Here is an 18,867-nt window from a genome sequence, read left to right on the forward strand (position 1 = left end):
TAAGTTTGTATCTCTCTGTAGAAAGATCCATATAACTGAATTTTTAAGTTTTTACCTATTGTGTCAGTGCATCAGTTGTGTTTAGAAAATAGTAGTATTCTGAATATTTTCTCATCCAGATATTAAATTTTTTTTTTTTTTTGGTAGTTGAGACTCTCTTAAAGAATATCTTTCTAAATATTTATCTACTTGGGGGTCCTCACTTTAAATAATTTTAAAAAACATTTCCTTATGAATAATCTGTTACCTTTTATAAATAATTTTTCAGCAAACATTGAGGAGAATGTGCTACCTTACCATCAAAGAAATGGCTACCATCTCTGAGGATGTGATAATTGTCACAAGCAGGTATGTGAATGGTCAAAATCTAGAATGAGATACTTACATATTTAGTGGAATATTTGCTCTTTGCTTTCTGTTTATTTTATTTTTTGACTATAAGAAAGCCAATAGGAATTTAAAAGAATATAATATCTTAAAGCATTCTTTTCTAAAATGAAGTTTTTATCATGTGAAAGCCATCCTTATCTGATAAAAAAAGTTATAAAAGATAATACTGATAGATTTGAGTACATCAAGATGTCCATAAAAATAGATACAACTAAAAAATAAATGATAACATGTACACTGAAATGAAATATTTACAACAAATACCTCAAAGGCTAGCATCTATGATATATAAAGAACTCTTAAAAAGAAACAAGTGATAATTCATCAGATAACCAATATAAAAGCTCTAAATGTCGTTAGTCATTTTCACTAGTAACCAAAAAACATGAATTAAAAATTCAAGAATGAGATATATTTTTACTTATCAAACTGGCAAAAAAGCAAAAAGGCAGCATTCAGTACTTCTAAGGGAGATGAACTCTTGTACAAAGGAGAGAGAGTAATAAATTGATTCAGTTTTTCTAGAAAGCAATTTAGCAACATTTGTTGAATAATTGAAAGGCTTTATCCCTTTGACCTAGTAGGGCCACATCTGTGGAACTATCCTTGGAAAATAATCAGACGTGACACAGAAAGACTTATATATATTGATGTTTGTTGCAACACCATTTATAGTAGCAAAAAGGACAAAACAACTTATGTGTCTACCATTGTGAAAATTATTTAATTAATCATTATAATCATATTAAAGATATTTTAGGTATTGGAAATATTTGTAAAACATCTTCTGATATGAGTAAGTCTTCATAAAGTGCTAAATGGGAGTTGGAGTCAATCTACGTATTCCAGATAGTCTCACTTTAAAGAACATTTTATGGCCTGGGCACAGTTGCTCACACCTGTAATCCCAGTACTTTCGGAGGCTAAGGCAGGTGGATCATCTGAGGTCAGGAGTTCAAGACGAGCCTGGCCAATGTGGTGAAACCCCGCCTCTACTAAAAATACAAAAAACATTAGCCAGGCGGTGGTGGCGTGTGTGTGTAATCCCAGCTACTCAGGAGGCCGAAGTGGGAGAATCGCTGGAGTCTGGGAGGTGGAGGTTGTGGTGAGCCAAGATCGTGCCATTGCACTCCAGCCTGGGTGACAGAGTGAGACTCTGTCTCAGGATCAAAAAAAAACAAAAACAAAAACATTTTGTGTGTGTGTGTGTGTGTGTGTGTGTGTTTATAAAAAATGAATAGAAGTTACACAGACTTACCTCTTGTTGGTTGGGATTGTGGCTATTTTCTTTAAATTTTTTATTGCAAATGTCCTAGAATAAGTATATGTAATTTATATTTCTAAAATGTATAATAAACATTATTTTTAAAATAGTTGCCTTCTTAATTATTGCAACTAATTTAAGTGAATCTGGTTTTGTACGACATAATAAATGTTTAGAGGAGAGTGCTTATGTTTAACCAGTAGTAGTGTTGAATGTAGTTTCAATTAGGAAAGCTTTCAGATGAAAATAACAGAAAAGCAGATGTAAACAGTGACATAAACAAGATGGAAGTTTATTTTTTCCCATATAACCGTAAGTCTAGAGGCATAGAGTAGCTCGTGTTTGCTCAGTCATTCAGCAGTGTCGGGGTAGTGCCTCTTAAATTCTTTGGACATTCTCCATCATTGCAAAATAGATGCCAGAATTACTGGCAATGTACCACATTCAAGGCTGGAGTGGTATTGGGAAGGAAGCCAGGGAGTGCCACACCATCTGCCTCTTTTATCAGGAATGCAATATCTTTTCCCATGGCAATTTTTAGATTTAATTTGACACAACTGTGTAATATGATTATCCTTAGGAAGCCAGGAAAGTGAGTATTTACCATTTTATAGCCCAAGTATTAGGGACAGACAAGGGAGAAGGGGTTGAAAATGGGTGTTGGATTAGTTAGCTAACAGTATCTACTACAAGTAAAAAAAGCCAAAAAAGCAAAACACACACACACACACACACACACACACACGCACACACACAAAACCTTCAGTTAGATTGCTAGATTCACTAATGTTTTGGAAAATTTGAAAATAAATTAGTCATTGACTGAGAGATTTTTGTTTTCTTTTAGCTGTCAGTACTTCCGAGTCTTGCTAGGCTACCTTGAATTATGGTGTATTTCTATTAATGGTTCATTTTAAATGATTAGTAAATGTGGTAGGCAGAATAATGGTGACCCAAAGATGTCCATGCCCCAATTCCTAGGACCTGTGAATATGTACATTACATGCTGAATGGGAATTAAGATTGCTAAACAGCATATAGGGAGATTATTCTGGATCATTCAGGTGGGCCCTTTAAGGAATAGACTTCTTAAAAATGGAAGTAGGATGCAGAAGAGACGTCAGTAAGGGATGTGATGATGGAAACAAAGTCAGACATGCAGTGTTGCTGGATTTGGAGATGGGAGAAGAGGACCATGAGTCAAGGAATGTGGTAACCTCTAGAAACTGGAAAAAGCAAGGATTCACCCTTCTAGCCTCCGGAAAAGACTGTAGCCCTACTGATATCTGATTTTAGTCCAGTGAGACCTGTGTTGGACTTTTAACTTACATAATTGTAAGATAAAGAAATGAATGTTGTATTAGCCTCTGAGTTTGTGGTACTTTGTTACAGCAGCAAATAGAAGACTAATGCAGATTTTGGTACCTGGAAGTGGAGTGCTGCTGTAACAAATACCTAAAAATGTGGTAGTAGCTTTGGAATTATGCAGTGAGCACATCCAGAAGAATTTTGAGGTGCATGATAGGAAAAGGCTAGATTGCCATGAACAGACCATTAATAGAAATATGGATGTTAATGATTCTATTAGACTAGAAAAAAGGGAGGAGCAGAATAGAGAAAACATTTATCTTCTTAGAGAATACCTAAATCATTGTGAACAGACAGTTGGTGGAAATACATTAAAGGTGCTGGCTCAGAGGAAAATGTTGGGAATTGGAGGAAAAGGGATCCCTATTATAGTGGCAGAAAGCTTGGCAGACTTATGTACTGCAACTGTGTGGAAAAGAGGACCTATAAACAGTGAACTTGGATGTTTAACCGAAGAGATTTCCAAGCAAAGTATTGAAGGTGTGGCCTGGTTTCTTTTTGCCACTAATAGTAAAATTTGAAAGTAGAGAAATAAGAGGAGACATATTAAACAAAAAGGAACCAGGACTCAGTGATTTTGGAAATTCTTAGTCTACCAAGTGGTAAAGTGTGCTGAAGTCAGGAGTTTCATTGTCAGGAAAATGTGCTCTAAAGAAAAAGCCAAAGGAATCACTGCACAACCTTTTGCTGAAACTTCAGAAAGATCAAAAGGTCAGAGCATTCACTCACACAGAACACTGAAGAGATCAAGGGGTGTGACTCATAGATTTCCTTAGCATCTAAGTAGAAGCCAGAAATAGAGATGAGATTATCTAGGCAAAATCTGTGGAGGAGCCTCTTGTCTAATGGATTGCGTCTCTGTAATGATACAGTAGACCCACAAGGTTTTTGAGAATCCTACATCAGCGGCAGCTCAAAGGGAGAGAGAGAGGATGAAGTAAAAGACTCAAAGAGGAGACAGAATTTCTCTTCATCTGTGGACCTATGGGATTAGAAAAGAAATGACAGGATAAAGTGAAAGAAGGCTATCGGAGTCTGAAAATTCTACAGGCAGGAATCAAGCCAATAAAACTACTCAGCTTTAAATACATGCAGGTTACCCTTTATGAGAAAGGAGGGATGACTCTGAGGGCAAAGGGACAGTCCTATAGGGTGAAACTGAGAACGTTACAGAATTCTGCCCATGCAGAAACCTATTCCAGGTTGCCTAACTGTATTTCAGAATTGCTTGGGACCAGGGACATTTTCTCTTTCACTTTCTTTTATTTTGAATGGGAATATCTGCAACTGTATTCTATGGCAGTCCCATCCTTGCATTTTGGGAGCAGGGGATTTCTTTTCTAATTCTATAGGTCCAAAGATGGAGAGTAATTTTGCCTCATCATGGGTTATACCAAGAGTCTCACCCATACCAAATTTAGATTTTGATAATACTATTGGGATTTTTGAGTCCATGAGATTTAGATGAGATTTTAGACTTTGAATTGATGCTGCAGTGTATTGAGACTTTGAGGGGATCTTGGAAGGGGGAGGGGTGAATTAATATATTTTGCTTGTGAAATGGACACAGCCCTGACACAGTGATTTTAGCCCAGTGAGACTTTATGTTGGACTTCTAAACTACAGAACTGAAAATAATAAATTCATGTTGTTTTAAGCCACTAATTTGTGGTGATTTGTTATAGCAGGAATAGAAAACTAATATTATAGACCTTGCTGTATGCATAAAGAATTTGTTGGCTTGGCAAGAAACCATGGAGATTAAAAAAAAATCTGAAGGCATATACTTCACAAAAGAATATAAGCAAATGGCCAATAAGCACAATGTTCTCAACATTATCAGTCATCAAGGAAATGCAAATTAAAATCTTAATAAGATATGGCATACCCACTAGAATGGTTAAAACAAAAAAGCTTGACAATACCAAAATAAAAAAGCCTATTCCAATACTGAACGTGTGGAACAACTGAAACTCTCATACACTGTAGATAGGAATGTAGAATGATACAATCAACTTAGAAAAGTTTTGGTAGTTTCTTATAAAGTTAACTATATACCTGCCCTGTGACCAGTAATACCCCTTCTAGGTATTTACTGAAGGAAAGTGAACACATATGGCCACAAAAAAGACTGTACAAGAATGTCCTAACAGCCTTATGAGGGTTCTTTGAAGAGTTTATAGGAAATATGTGTTATGAAAAAATATCCATGGAGTTTGTATTAGTCTATTTTCATACTGCTATAAAGATACTGCCTGAGGCCAGGCACAGTGGCTCCCACCTGTGATCCTAGCACTTTGGGAACCTGAGGTGGGTGAATCTCTTTAGGTCGGTAGTTTGAGACCAGCCTGGCCAACACAGGGAAACCCCATCTAAAAATACAAAAATTAGCTGGGCATTGTGGTACACGCTTGTAGTCCCAGCTGCTCAGGAGGCTGAGGCAGGAGAATTGCTTGAACCTGGGAGGTATAGATTGCAGTGAGCCAAGATCACACCACTGCACTCCAGCCTGGGTGAAAGAGTGAGACTCCATCTTTAAAAACAAAAAAAAAAGAAGGAGGCTGAGGCAGGAGAATTGCCTGAACCCAGGAGGCGGAGGTTGCGGTGAGTGGAGATCACGCCATTGCACTCCAGTCTGGGTAACAAGAGCGAAACTCCGTCTCAAAAAAAAAAAGAAAAAGAAAGAAAGATACCATCCAAGACTGGGTAATTTATAAAGGAAAGGGGTTTAATTGACTCACAGTTCAGCATGGCTGGGGAGGCCTCAGAAAACTTAAAATCATGGCAGAAGGGGAAGCAGGCACATCTTACATGGCAGCAGGAGACAGAAGAGAGTGAATGCATGCAAAAACTGCCATTTATAAAACCATCAGATCTCATGAGAACTCACTCACTATCACAAGAACAGCATGGGAGAAACTGCCCCCATGATCCAGTCACCTACCTCCCTTAACACGTTGGGATTACAATTTGAAGTGAGATTTGGGTGGAGACAACAGACCCAAATCATGTCAGAGTTCAAATTTTTTTGCTCTAAAGTATAAACTCACACTAACTTGTTACCACGTGTAAACAGTATCTAGTTTGAGACACTAATACATCTGTTTGAAAATAATCCCTTTCAGAGCAGCATCAATTCTGCTAAAATTGAAACAAGAACAAACATTAAATTTATGGTGAACTTTGGTTAGAAGAGTGGTGAGATTGTTGATGCGTTACAAAACAGCATGGGAACAGTGACCCAAAGAAATCAGCAGTTTATAAATGCGTAAGCTGTATTGAGAAGGGACGAGACGGTGTTGAACATGAAGCCCTTCATCTTCAGCAGCAGACTATCTACATCAATTTGTGAAACTGATGATTAACAGCAGCAATAGCCAACATATAGACACCTCATTTGGTTCAGCCATACCCAGTGCTGACTGAAAAAATTAAAGTTAAGCAAACTATTTAATGGGTGCCAGAACTGTTGCATCCAGATTGGCTGCAGAGAAGAGTGGAGCTTTAAATGGAAGTTTTAAACAAGTGAGATCAAGATCCTGAAGCATTTCCTTGATGAATTGTAATGGGAGAAGAAACATGGCTAGTAGTCCAATCCTGAAGACAAAGTATAATCAAAGCAATAGCTACCAAGAGGTAGAAGTGGTCTATCAAAGCAGAAGTGGACCCATCAAAAGCAAAAGTCACGGCAACAGTTTTGGGGGGTGCTTGCGGCATTTTGCTTGTTGACTTTCTGGAGGGCCAAAGAATGATAATAGCTTATTATGAGAGTATTTAGAGAAAGTTAGCCAAAGCTTTAGTAGAAAAACACTTAATGGAAGAGCTTCACCAGAGAGCCCTTCTCCACCACGACAATGCTTCTGTTCATCTCATCAAACAAGGGCAGTTTTGCAAGAGTGTCCATGGAAAATCATTAGGCATCTACCTTAGAGTTTTTATCTGGCTGCTTCTGACTTTCTTTTGCTTCCTAATCTTGAAAAAAATCTTTAAAGGGCACCCATTTTATTTCCATTAATGATGTAAAAATGGGTGGGCGTGGGAGGTGTGAATGGGCCTTTGGGCCCCGCTGGGCGGGCGCTGGGGCTTTACCTCCAAGGCGGATCCTCAGGGAAGTGACCTGATCACCGCTGAGGTGATTGAGCCCCTGGACTCACTATTGCTTGTGGACTTTGGCAATGGCGTGGCTGGAGAAGGCCATCACCTTTGTCCACAGGCTCGCACTGTGGATGCCGACAGGGTGGAGCCCATGGAGTCAGTCCTGGAGGACAGATGTCTATACCTGAGATTCGACAATGTAGTAGAGGGCAACTGTGTTGAATTACAAAACTCCCATCACGTCGTCGAGGAGTATTTTGTGCCCCCTCGCCCACCCCCCCCCCCACCCTGCCCCTAGTAATGTCTCTGCCAAAGCTGGATGAACAAGAGCCTTTCCCACACAGCCAAGTAGCTCATTCTGGAACGAGGGTACTCTGTGAACACATGGAAGCATAATGACAATATTTTCTTTACTGTGAACACTAATCTTCCTGCTTTTTCTACTCACCTGAAAAATGGATACTTAAGCATTTCTTAGTAACAGACTCTTCTGAAGACAGAATTGGGAAAGATCCAGCCCCAACAAGGTAGTGAGTTCTTGATGCTAACTGAAGTAAAAGGAAAGCAAAAGTCAGCTTCCAAGGAAATAGCTTCTGAGGTATTCACTTAACAGGCCTGTTCTGTACGGAAGACACTATTTATCCTCCTTTAACTCCCACCAAAGGACTCTACCAACTGCATGAAAGTGAACTTTTCTGTCTGTGTAACTAGTAGACGGAGTGTCTTGATCACTACGTGACAACCTTGGCTGTCATTTTTAGCTGTTATTTGTATCGATTTGAACAGCCCTGTTTTTACTGAACATACCTGAATTTGTTGCTAGGTACCCACTTTGTTCCTAGAAAAGGGCTAGCTTTCTGCTATGGTCTGAAGAGTGTTCAAAGTAGACTAAAGCTTGGGAACTCCTAATCTAGAACCGTCTGCCGTCCCACAAAAGAATTATATGCAAAAGGGATACTAGTCATACCTAGTGTTGTTCTTTCTAAAAAGAGAACTTATCCTAAAAATAGCCCGGGGCCTGGGACAAAGTAGCCCTTTCCAGCCCCAAAATGATTATTAAATTGAGAGGAGTCCAACAAGAATGTGGGGTTTTTTGTTTTTTTGTTTTAAAACTCAGATACCAAGGATAAATGAAACCTATTTAGCGATAAAAGTAATAGAGACTTTTTCCTCTAACCAAACTGCCAAAGTTGGTTTTGGCTAAGAATTTCCCAATTGATCTTTGCACTGCTGCTCATTTTTTTATTTTTCTGAGACAGGGTCTCTCTCTGTCACCTGGGCTGGAGTGCAGTGTTGTGATCATAGATCACTGCAGCCTCCAACTCCTGGGCTCAAGTGATCCTCCCACCTCAGCCTCCTGAGTAGCTGGGACTACAGATGTGCATCACCACATCCAGTTAATTTTTGTGTCTTTTTTTTTTTTTAAGTAGAGATGGGGTCTTGTTATGTTGTCTATCTGTTCTTGAACTCCTAGCCTCAAGGAATCCTCTGACATGCCTTAGCCTCCCAAAGTACTGAGATCACAGGCATAAGCCACCATGCCTAACTTGCTACTCATTTTTAAAAGTCTATGTTTATTTTTCCCATTCACTTTTATCTGCAATGCTTCTTTTTTCTTTAAGGCAGCTTAATTTACGAGCTTAGCCTTGAATTAAAAGAGAGCCCTGAACCTGCTCTTGGAGTTGAAGTTCTCAAGCCAACATCAGAACAACTATTTTAACTCCCATATAAATGAAGTTATCTACTCCTGTTCCTTAAAAAAAAAGTAATAATGTAAAAATGACTGCATTGACATGCTTACATTCCCAGCACCCTCGACTGTTGAGGGTTGGAGTAAATGGCTGGTATCATCACTTAAAAAAGTGTCTTGAAGTTGATGGAGCAATGTTGAGAAATAAAATTTATCATTTTTATGGTTTGTTTTTGTTTTGAGACAGAGTCTTGTCTTGTTACCCAGGCTGGAGTGGAATGGTGTGCTCTCGGCTCTCTGTAGCCTCCACCTCCCAGATTTAAGCAATTCTTCTGCCTCAGCCTCCCAAGTAGCTGGGATTACAGGCGTGTCCCACTATGCCCAGCTAATTTTTGTATTTTTAGTAGAGACGGGGTTTCACCATGTTAGCTAGGCTGGTCTCGGACTCCTAACCTCAAGTGATCAGCCTGCTTTGGCCTCCCAAAGTGCTGAGATTACAGGTGTGAGTCACTGTGCCTGGCAGTTAGGTTTATTTTTTAATTCCATTTTGTCCACAGATTTTTTGAAGTCCCCTCATATTTGTAATGGCCCTAATCTGGAAACAACCCAAATGCCCATCAAAGGAGAATAGATAAACAAATTGTGATATATTCATGCAATAGACTGTTACTCAGCAATAAAAGGAACACATTGCTGATTCAGGCAACAACATAGATAAACTTCTAAAACACTTATATTGGAACAAAAGAAAACAGACACAAAAGAATATATGCTGGGTTATTCTCTTTGTATAAACTCCAAGAAAAGCCCAAACTCATCTGTGATGATAGAAATCAGAAGTCTGCTGGGTTGGAGGAAATTCATTGTAAATGGGTGTGAGGGAACTTTCTGGGGTGATGGAAATGTTCAGTATTTTTATTTTAGGTGGAGGTTACATAGGTGATTACAATGACCAAAACTGATTTAACTTAATACTTTAAGTTGTCCGTTTTTATTGTATAAATTACAACTTGGTTAAAAAAAAAAAAGAGATTTAGGTAGTGTCTTAACTAACTAGATGTATATTGACAACCCAATTATATTGTTCTACTCATTACAAGAAGGCATATTCTTGTGTGATGGGACCCACCCAGTGAAAATCTGCCTCTGAAGATTGTATAGAATTCTGGAATTGAGTCCTGAGGAATGAGCCATCACTCACATTAGGGAGTACTGTGGAGAATGGGCATCAGTATGTGATAAGTTACATCCTGGGTTCAGAAAATTAAATGAAAAATTCATGGACCATGGTTTAGGAAGAAAGAAATGAGTTGTGGAAACTGTTACCAGCTAGGCAGTTTTGGACTCAGTTGTGAAGATAGTGAGTGGATTTGGGTAGAGGGAGAAAAATATTTGTGCTTTCTAAGGGAACTAAAATGTTAAGTTCATCCACTTACTAAGAAATATACAAGCCTGAAACAGCTTTTCTATTGAATGGTGCAGCTGTTCCTGAATAATTGCTTCTGAAGATTTACTACCAGGACATGGTTTAGAACAAAAAAGGAAATGAGATACTATTATGACTTAACCACCACTGTAGTGAAACTCCTCTCAAAGATTTCCAGTAACTTTTTACTTGCAGAATCCAAAAGCTAATTTTCTATACACATTTTACCTGACCTCTTGCCCAGTTTTAACATGGTTAAATACTTCCTGAAGTTCTACCATCTTTGGCTTTCAGAAACCATAGTCCTGGATTTCCTTTCCTCTCTGATTTCCCCATTTTATCCTATTATACCTCAGAAGTGGCTGCTTTTCTTCTGCCTGTCATCTAAATATTGGTACTCCATGGGGTTCATATCAGCGCTGTAGCTCTTTCTGAAACTCACATGCTCTTTGATACCCTGTATGTTTGTACATGCTTCTCCTTGTGCCTGGAATTATTGTTTCCTTTCCCACATAGCTCAAATACATGTCATTATAGGCTTCCTTGTTCTTCTTTCTTGACAGATTACTCACTGTCTTCTTTGTTTTCTTTTCTTTTCTTTTTTTTTTTTTTTAAGAGATAGGGTCTTGCTATGTTGATTAAGTTGCTCTTGAACTCCTGACCTCAAGAAATTCTCTCCTCTCAGCTTCCCAAAGTGCTGGGATTACAGGTGATAGCCACCTCGCCCAGCCTTGGTTGTTCTCATAATACTTTTTTTTTTTAACCTCTGTTCTGCTGTTTTAATATATTGTACTATAATTATTTGCATAGTTTTTCAGCCCTCTGAATTATTAATTCCTTGAGAGCCAGAACTGTATATAACTTTGTATCATCAATACCTGGAAAAGTGCCTTGTATTATTAGACATGCAATAAAAGTTTGTTGTGTGAGTTTAAGAAAGGATAATCTATCTTCTCTCTTCAAGCAAGGAAGCTGGAATTATAAGGATTATTTATTTCCCTCTCTACGTCACAAAAGCACACTTACACATAGGCAGAAGTGGAGAAAGGTGGGTTAATGCGTGTTGAGAAACGTTTCTGTCTCCTACTTCCCTTCCCTTTCTCTTGCCTAGTTGCGAGCCAACTTTCCTGATTTATTTAGATTAACACTTATTTTATTTTAAAATGAAATCGTGGCAGACTTTTCAGGAAATAGGATGAGTGATGCCAAGTCATAAAACTTCCTTCTCCAAACCTAGTGAAATGAACAACAGTGAATAAAAGTGAAAGCCAGGGAACTTCTAATTCTAGCTAAGATGAAATAAGGCTACTGCAGCCCATTTTTCCCAGTGATTACAAAAAAACCCCCCAAAAAACCCTGGACAAAAAAAAACAAAAACAATTACCTGAGGTCTCCAAATAGTAAATATGGTAGGGTGAAATGGGGAGAGAAAACAATACTTAATGAATGACCAGTATAGCAACAGTGAGTTTCATGGTTAATTTTCATCTTTATACCCTGAGTTTGACCCAAAGGCAGTCTGTATCAGCAAACTGTATAGTAGGTGTGGTCAACAGAGAAGCCCATTTCTCTGGCCTGAGCACAGGTTACTAACTAACTAATTAACTATCTAACTAACTAACTAACTACATAAATAAATAAGTGGTTGGTGGTGCCTGCAAGCTGGAGAGCTACGGAAGAATCCTTGTTTGTTTGTTTGTGTTTTTCTCATTTTCTCTCCTAGTCCTGTCCTGAGGTCAGCCTTAGTTGTGGAACAACTTTGCTAGGATTTGACAGCAGTGTTGTGGGCACTTAAAACCCTGAGATGAAACCTACCACTGAGAATAGGGACTGCGGTTGAGTGAAGAGTTGGGGAAAAGCCACATTATTATTTTTTCTTTCTATCTTACCTCTTAATCATGAGGGTGGGCCCACTTGCATAGTACAGGGAGCTAAAACTCTGAGAGAACTCTGTATTTCTGGCTGACGAACTGGGAAAAGTGTCTTTGACAGCCAGAGGGTATGGAATTAATGACATGAGGGGGAGACATGGAGGAATGGATACCTTACCAAAGCACTACATGTATGGAATATTCCTGAAGAAGCATAGCAAAAGGTTTGAGGTATAAACTCATAGGAACCAACATGCACAGAAGGCCAGGCAGAACTTGTAATCTGAAACTAACTGGGTTGATTCCTTGCTAAAACAAAAAAGTCAGTAGTTCCCGGAGGCTTTTAATAGAATCCAGGGTCTCATGCCATAATATTCAAAATGTCCAGGATACAATCCAAAACCAGTCAACCCAGAATCAGTTCTCTTGAACCAATTTTAATCCCTACAACTGGGTCATTTTGGGGTTGGTATCTATTGATTGGAAAAATCTTGGAAATTTTCAAGGAAAAGATAATTTCACAATGTTTGAAACAAAAACTGGTAGAATTGAAAGGAGAAATCAACAAATCCACAATTATAGTTGGAAATTCTCTCAAAAACATAGCAAGTATACAGAAAAATTATTAAGGAAAAACAATTTGAACAAGAAAACTAACACTTTTTTATTTGCTGATGACATTGTTTATGTAAAAAAATCTGTGGAATCCAGTAAAAGCTACAAGAAGTAATATTGAGTTTAGCAGATTTGCACTATACAAGATCAATATTCAAAAATCAATTATGTTCTGTATTCTTGCCAAGAACGGTATAAATTACAATTAAATTAATACTAACTAAAGTAATACAATTTTATAAATTACAATTAAATTACAGTAGCATCAAAATAAATACTTTGGGGTAAATCTGATAAAAGATATATAAGATAGTACACTAAAAACTACAAAACATGTAAATAAATGAAGAGATACACTTCGTTTATACGTTGAAAGACTCAATATTGTTTAAATGCTTATTTTTTCCCAAATTCATCTGTAGATTCAATGCAAGCCCAATCAAAATCCCTGAAGGCTTTAAAAAATTTTTATTTTATTTTATTTTCTCAGATGGTGTCTTGCTCTGTCACCCAGGCTGGAGTGTGGTGGCATGATCTCGGCTCACTGCAACCTTTGCCTCCTGGGTTCAAGCAATTCTCTTGCCCCAGCATCCCAAGTAGCTGGGACTGTAGGCACCTGCCACCATCCCCAGCTAATTTTTGTATTTTCAGTAGAGATGGGGTTTCACCATGCTGGCCAGTCTGGTCTTGAACTCCTGACCTCAGCTGATCTGTCCACCGTGGCCTCCCAAAGTGCTGGGATAACAGGCATCAGCCACTGTGCCTGGCCCAGAAGGCTTTTTTGTAGAAAGTGATACACTGATTTTAAAATTCATATGGGAATGCAAAAGACCTAGGATAACCAAAACAATTTTGTAAAAGAACAAGTTGAATAATACACCAGATTTCCAAAGTTAAGAAGTTACAGTAATTTAGGCAGTGTTTTATTCGCAGAATGGTAAGTAGATCAGTGGAACAGAATAGAGTCTAGAACTAGACACATGTATGGACAACTTATTTTCAACCACAGTGCAAAGGGCTATTTAAATTTAGTGAAGAAGACAGACTTTTTGACAAATGTTACTGGAACAATTAGATATCCATACACTAAAAAAAAAAGAGAGAGCTTTGAGTCATACTTCACACCATACCATAAACAGAAATTAAAATAAAATTGACCATAGACCACAGACCTATAGGACTAAATGTAAACTCTAAAATTGAAAAAACTTCTAAAAAGATGTGGGGCTGGGTACAGTGGCTCAGGCCTGTTACTCTTGCACTTTGGGAGGCTGAGGTGGGAGGATCACTTGAGGCCAGGAGTTCAAACCAGGCTGGGAAACATATCAAGACTCTGTCTCTACAAAAAATTTAAAAATTAGCCTGGTGTTGTGGTGCATACCTTTTGTTCCAGCTATTTGGGAGGCTGAACTAGAAGATTTGCTTGAGCCCAGGAGTTTGAGGCTGCAGTGAGCTATGATCACACTCCTGCACTCCAGCCTGGTGACAGAGTGAGACCCCGCCTCAACAATAACAACAACAAAGAAAGATTAAAAAAGAAAATATATCAGCATTATATCTAGATATGGCTAAAGATAGCAAATAACGTTTAATTTCTTGGGCGAGACGAAGACTTTTTAGATATAACACCAGAAAAAAAAGCATCGTTCATAAATGAAAAATTGATAAATTTGAGTTTTTGAAAAACACTGTTAAGAAAATAGGTGATCCACAATCCAGAAGAAAATATTTATAAATCATATATTAAAAAGGACTTGTATCTAGGACATATGAAAAACTCCACATTTGATAATGAGAGAAACTATACAATAAGAAAACACACAAAATACGTGAATAGACATCATTAAGATATATACATGCAAAGATGCACATGAAAAGATACTAATAACTAATATTAATCATTACAACATTAGTTAGACTAATAACTAATGTTATTGGTCATTAGAGAAATGCGACTTAAAAGCACAGTGAGATACTAATGCACACTATTGGACTGACCATAAATGAAATATACTGTACTGATTTTGTCAAGTTTTGGCAAGGGTATAGCGGAACTAGACCTCTCATATGCTTCTGGTAGAAATGTAAAATGGTGAAATCATGTTGGAAAATACTTTGGCACTATCTTAAGTTAACCACGAACCTACCATAAGATTCAGTTACTCTATTCCTAGATACTCAAGTGAAATGAAGCAAAAATTAAATGGAGGCTTCTGGTTTCTGGAAATAAAGAATTGGAAAGAGCATTACTCCCAGTGTTTCGGTGAAAAAATGGCTAAATTGACCTGAAGTTTACCAGTTGGTCTGAATCCCTCAGAGTGCTGATATCTCAGGGTAAGCTATAGCTCAAAACCTAAAGAGAGACCACAGCCTGCAGGGATAAATGAAAGGCACACACTGGCTTACTGGACAAGATGCAGCTGGTAGAAGTAAGAATTCACCTGGGGCGATTGTTGATTTGGTGGAGCCTAAGTATACAGTGGTAGGAGAGAAGGTGAAGCCCCTGAGTGCCGTAAGTATAGGGCAGTCCCTATAGACTTGCAAGTTTTTCTCCATGAATCCTACTGAGTGATCACAGAAAATTTGAGAGTCCTGAGGATCTCTCTGTCATGGTGTGGAACTGGGAGCTGGAAACAGCTACCCTGGTAGGGGTATTGAAGGGCCCTAGGATTCTTCCTTTGTTTCTCCTGTGAAAGAAAAGCCTTAATCTATGGGATGGCAATAAATACTCCTTCCTAGATACTGGTGAAAAGTCACTGCAGCTATGGGAAGGGGATGGGGAAAAATCTTTCTACCCCTGGGGGAGGGACAAGAGTATGTCCTGTAATCAGAACTACAGTTCTGGAAGAGGCAGAAGTACTGAGAAGGCCACATTCATAAGACCCAGGAACATGGTATCTGCCTAGACAGATTTAATTAGAAAATAAAGAACACCTTCCCATCCCCAACCCCTGCTGTGTTGAATGACAAGTAACTTGCAAGAAACTGGCCTTCTGTGAAGGGCTGGGTAAAGACCAAAAGCTGGTGGTACACATTGACAAAGAAAATCCTCTGACCCACCAGCCCTCAACCTAAACATCACTAGAGAAGTCCGAAGCCAAGCCTGTGAAGCACTGAGGGTAGACATAGCAACAGGAAACCAAACCCAGTTCAACTCAAAGTTAGATTTAAAACTCTGAGCTATGGGCTTAGCGGAAGGAAACATGCCCCTACTTCAAAGTGTGAAACAATTTATTTAAGTGTCTACTGTCCCACACATGATGTTTGGCTAACAAAGAATTAGAAAGCAAAAGAAGAAAAGATTAATTCTCAGAGATAAAGCAGTCATCAGAACCAGAGTCACATACGCCAGTGTTGGTATGGAATGTATGTATGGAAGATGTTGACAGAGAATTTAAATATGTTTAAGGCTATAAAGGAATCATGGCCAACATGCAAGGCCACATGAGTAGTACTTTAATTAGAAAGATGGAAACTATAAGAAACAAATGGGGCCAGGCACAGTAGCTTATGCCTGTAATCCCAGTACTTTGGGAGCCCAGGGTTGGGGGAATCATCTGAGGTCAGGAGTTCGAGACCAACCTGGCCAACATAGAGAAACCCTGTCTCTTCTAAAAATACAAAAATTAGTTAGGTGTGGTGGCATATGTCTATAATCCCAGCTACTCAGGAGGCTGAGGTGAGAGAATCGCTTGAACCCAGGTTGCAGTGAGCCAAGATTGCGCCATTGTACTCCAGCCTGTGTGGTAAGAGTGAAACTCCATCTCAAAAAAAAAAAGAAACAAATGGAAATGCTAGTAATTAAAAACAGTAGCAGAGATGAAGATTGCTTTCAGATTCATTAGTAGACTCAACACAGCCAAGGAAAGAATAAATGTACCTGAAGATAAGTCTGTGTCTATAAAAATGACCTAAATGGACACACAAAAATAATTTCTAAAAAAGAATTCTAAGAGCTGAGAGAATATCAAACACACTACCATATGTAGAATTCCAGAAGGGCCAGGTGTGGTGGCTTATGCTTGTAATCCCAGCACTTTGGGAGGCCAAGGTGAGTGGAACACCTGAGGTCAAGAGTTTGAGACCAGCCTGGCCAACTTGGTGAAACCCCATCTCTACTATAAATACAAAAAACTAGCTAAGTATGGTGGCGGATGCCTGTAGTCCCAGCTATTCAGGAGGCTGAGGCAGAAGAATTGCTTGAACCCAGGAGGTGGAGGTTGAGGCAGAAGAATTGCTTGAACCAGGGAGGTGGAGGTTGCAGTGAGCTGAGATCATGCCACTGCATTCCAGTCTGTATGACAGAGTGAGTCTCTGTCTCTAAATAAATAAATAAATAAAATTCCAGAAGGAGAAAGGAGAAAGAAAGCATTTGAGGTAATAATGGTCATTTTTCCCCCAAATTAATTACAGACAACAAAATGCATTCCAGAAAGCTCAGAGAACACCACATGGGATACACACACATACCCCGAGGCATATCAGTCAAATTGCCGGAAAGAAATTTAAAGAGAAAATGTTAAAGGTAGCCAAAAAATAAAGAGGAAACATTATACTGATAGAAACAGATTATAGTAGACTTTTTTTTTCAGAAAACATGCAAGCTAGAAGACAATAGAGTATCAACCCATAATTCTATACCCAGTGAGAATATCTTTAAAAGGTGATAGAAAAGCAGAGACTAATTTGTGAGACAGGGTGTTGCTCCGTTGTCCAGGCGGGAGTGCAGTGGCATGACTCCAGTGCTCAAACAGTTTCTACCTCAACCTCCTGAGCAGCTAGGACTACAGATGCACAGTACTATGCCTGGCAAATTTTTTATTTTTGTTTTTGTGGAAAGAGGTCTCATTATGATGCTCAGACTGGTCTTGAACTTCTGGCATCAAGTGATCCTCCTGCCTCAGCCTCCCAAAGTGCTGGAATTACTGGGATGAGCCACTGTGCCCAGCCTAAAGACTTTCTTACACAACAAAAACTGATAATTTATTAGTAGCTGTCTTACCTTGCAAGAAATGTTAAAGGATATTCTTCAGACAAAAGGAATATAATACCAAGCAGAAACTTGGAGCTACACAAAAAGAGCGCTGGAAATAAGTAAAGGCAAAATAACATTCACTTTTTCTTTTTGAAAAAGTGTTCTGAATAATATATGTCTAAAAAATAGTAGTATAATGTGTTTAAAGCATATATAAAAGTGAAATATATTAGAACAATTTCACAAAGAATAGAAGGAAAGTATTGGGAATGTACTCTTGTGAGGTTCTTATACTAGCCACGAAGTGATATTCTGTTAGTTGAAAGTAGACTGATTAAGTAAAGATACAAACTATTAACCCTGGTTAACAACTAAAAAAAAATTTAAAGAAGTATAAACAGTAAGCTAGTAAAGGAAGTAAAATGGAATAATAAAAAATAGTACCAAAGTTATTAAAAGAAAAAAGTGTTCGGTTAACACAAACTCAGGCAGAAAGGGGCAGGGGTAGAGGAGGTGGGTGGAGAAACGAAGACCAGATGGAGCAGATATAAAATTGGCAAGACCACAGACTGATTTGAGTAATAATAAAACTCCAGTTTCCTGCAAAAAAAAAAAAAAAAAAAAAAACCCGAAAAACAAAATAGCAAGACCACAGATTTTAATTTAGTCATAATCAGTAATTATATTAATAATGAATTGTCTAAACATACCAGTTAAATGGTATATATTAGCTTCTAGTTAGTTGAAGACAATGAAGGCTGTATATTAATTAGCCACTCAAAATCTCCCTAAATGATAGGAAATAATTTTACAGCTGCAGTTGTTCTTGGTAAAACCATACCCTCAGAGTCACTTCAATTCAGAAAATACCCAAAAGTACAAAACAACTTTGAGTAAAAAGAAAAACTGTTAAGTGCTAGTATGGTAATCCCTCATCCCTCCCCTGCACCCCCCTCCCCACTCCCAGAGTTTTTGGAGCAAGCAGTGGCCAGTCACTAAAATTGTAGATAGATAAAAGAGGGAGGTTAGCAACCATCAGATGGGAACAACAGCTAGAAAGATTAAAGTTGTTGCCGTGGGTAGTGACTGTCTGGGTCTGGTGTCATGAGAGGGTAAAAAGAATTGACCAAGACAGGTGTATGTAAAGACAGATTTGTTTTAAAAAGTGAAAAC

The 18,867-nt window shown here is 38.4% G+C and overlaps 2 protein-coding genes across 2 annotated transcripts in view; both read left to right on the forward strand.

Moving 5' to 3' along the window:
• Window positions 1-18,867, forward strand: part of COPG2 (COPI coat complex subunit gamma 2) — a 142,703-nt gene that overhangs the window by 16,354 nt on the left and 107,482 nt on the right. The window contains exon 5 of the mRNA XM_012473985.2: window positions 269-348. Coding sequence (XP_012329408.1) covers window positions 269-348 — 80 coding nt within the window. The remainder of the gene's footprint in view (window positions 1-268; window positions 349-18,867) is intronic.
• Window positions 366-7,415, forward strand: LOC135273833 (glutamyl-tRNA(Gln) amidotransferase subunit C, mitochondrial-like). The gene has a single exon (XM_064373475.1). The coding sequence runs from the start codon at window positions 7,071-7,073 to the stop codon at window positions 7,413-7,415; it is 345 nt and encodes a 114-aa protein (XP_064229545.1). The 5' UTR covers window positions 366-7,070.

The sequence above is a fragment of the Aotus nancymaae genome, unplaced genomic scaffold, assembly GCF_030222135.1.
Source record: "Aotus nancymaae isolate 86718 unplaced genomic scaffold, 86718_ANA_hifiasm-v0.15.2.pri h1tg000002l, whole genome shotgun sequence".
NCBI classification, from domain to species: Eukaryota; Metazoa; Chordata; class Mammalia; order Primates; family Aotidae; genus Aotus; species Aotus nancymaae.

Coding starts and splice junctions, on each gene's coding strand:
- LOC135273833 (XM_064373475.1), top strand. CDS start 7,071: ATGGGCCTTTGGGCCCCGCTGGGCGGGCGCTGGGGCTTTACCTCCAAG.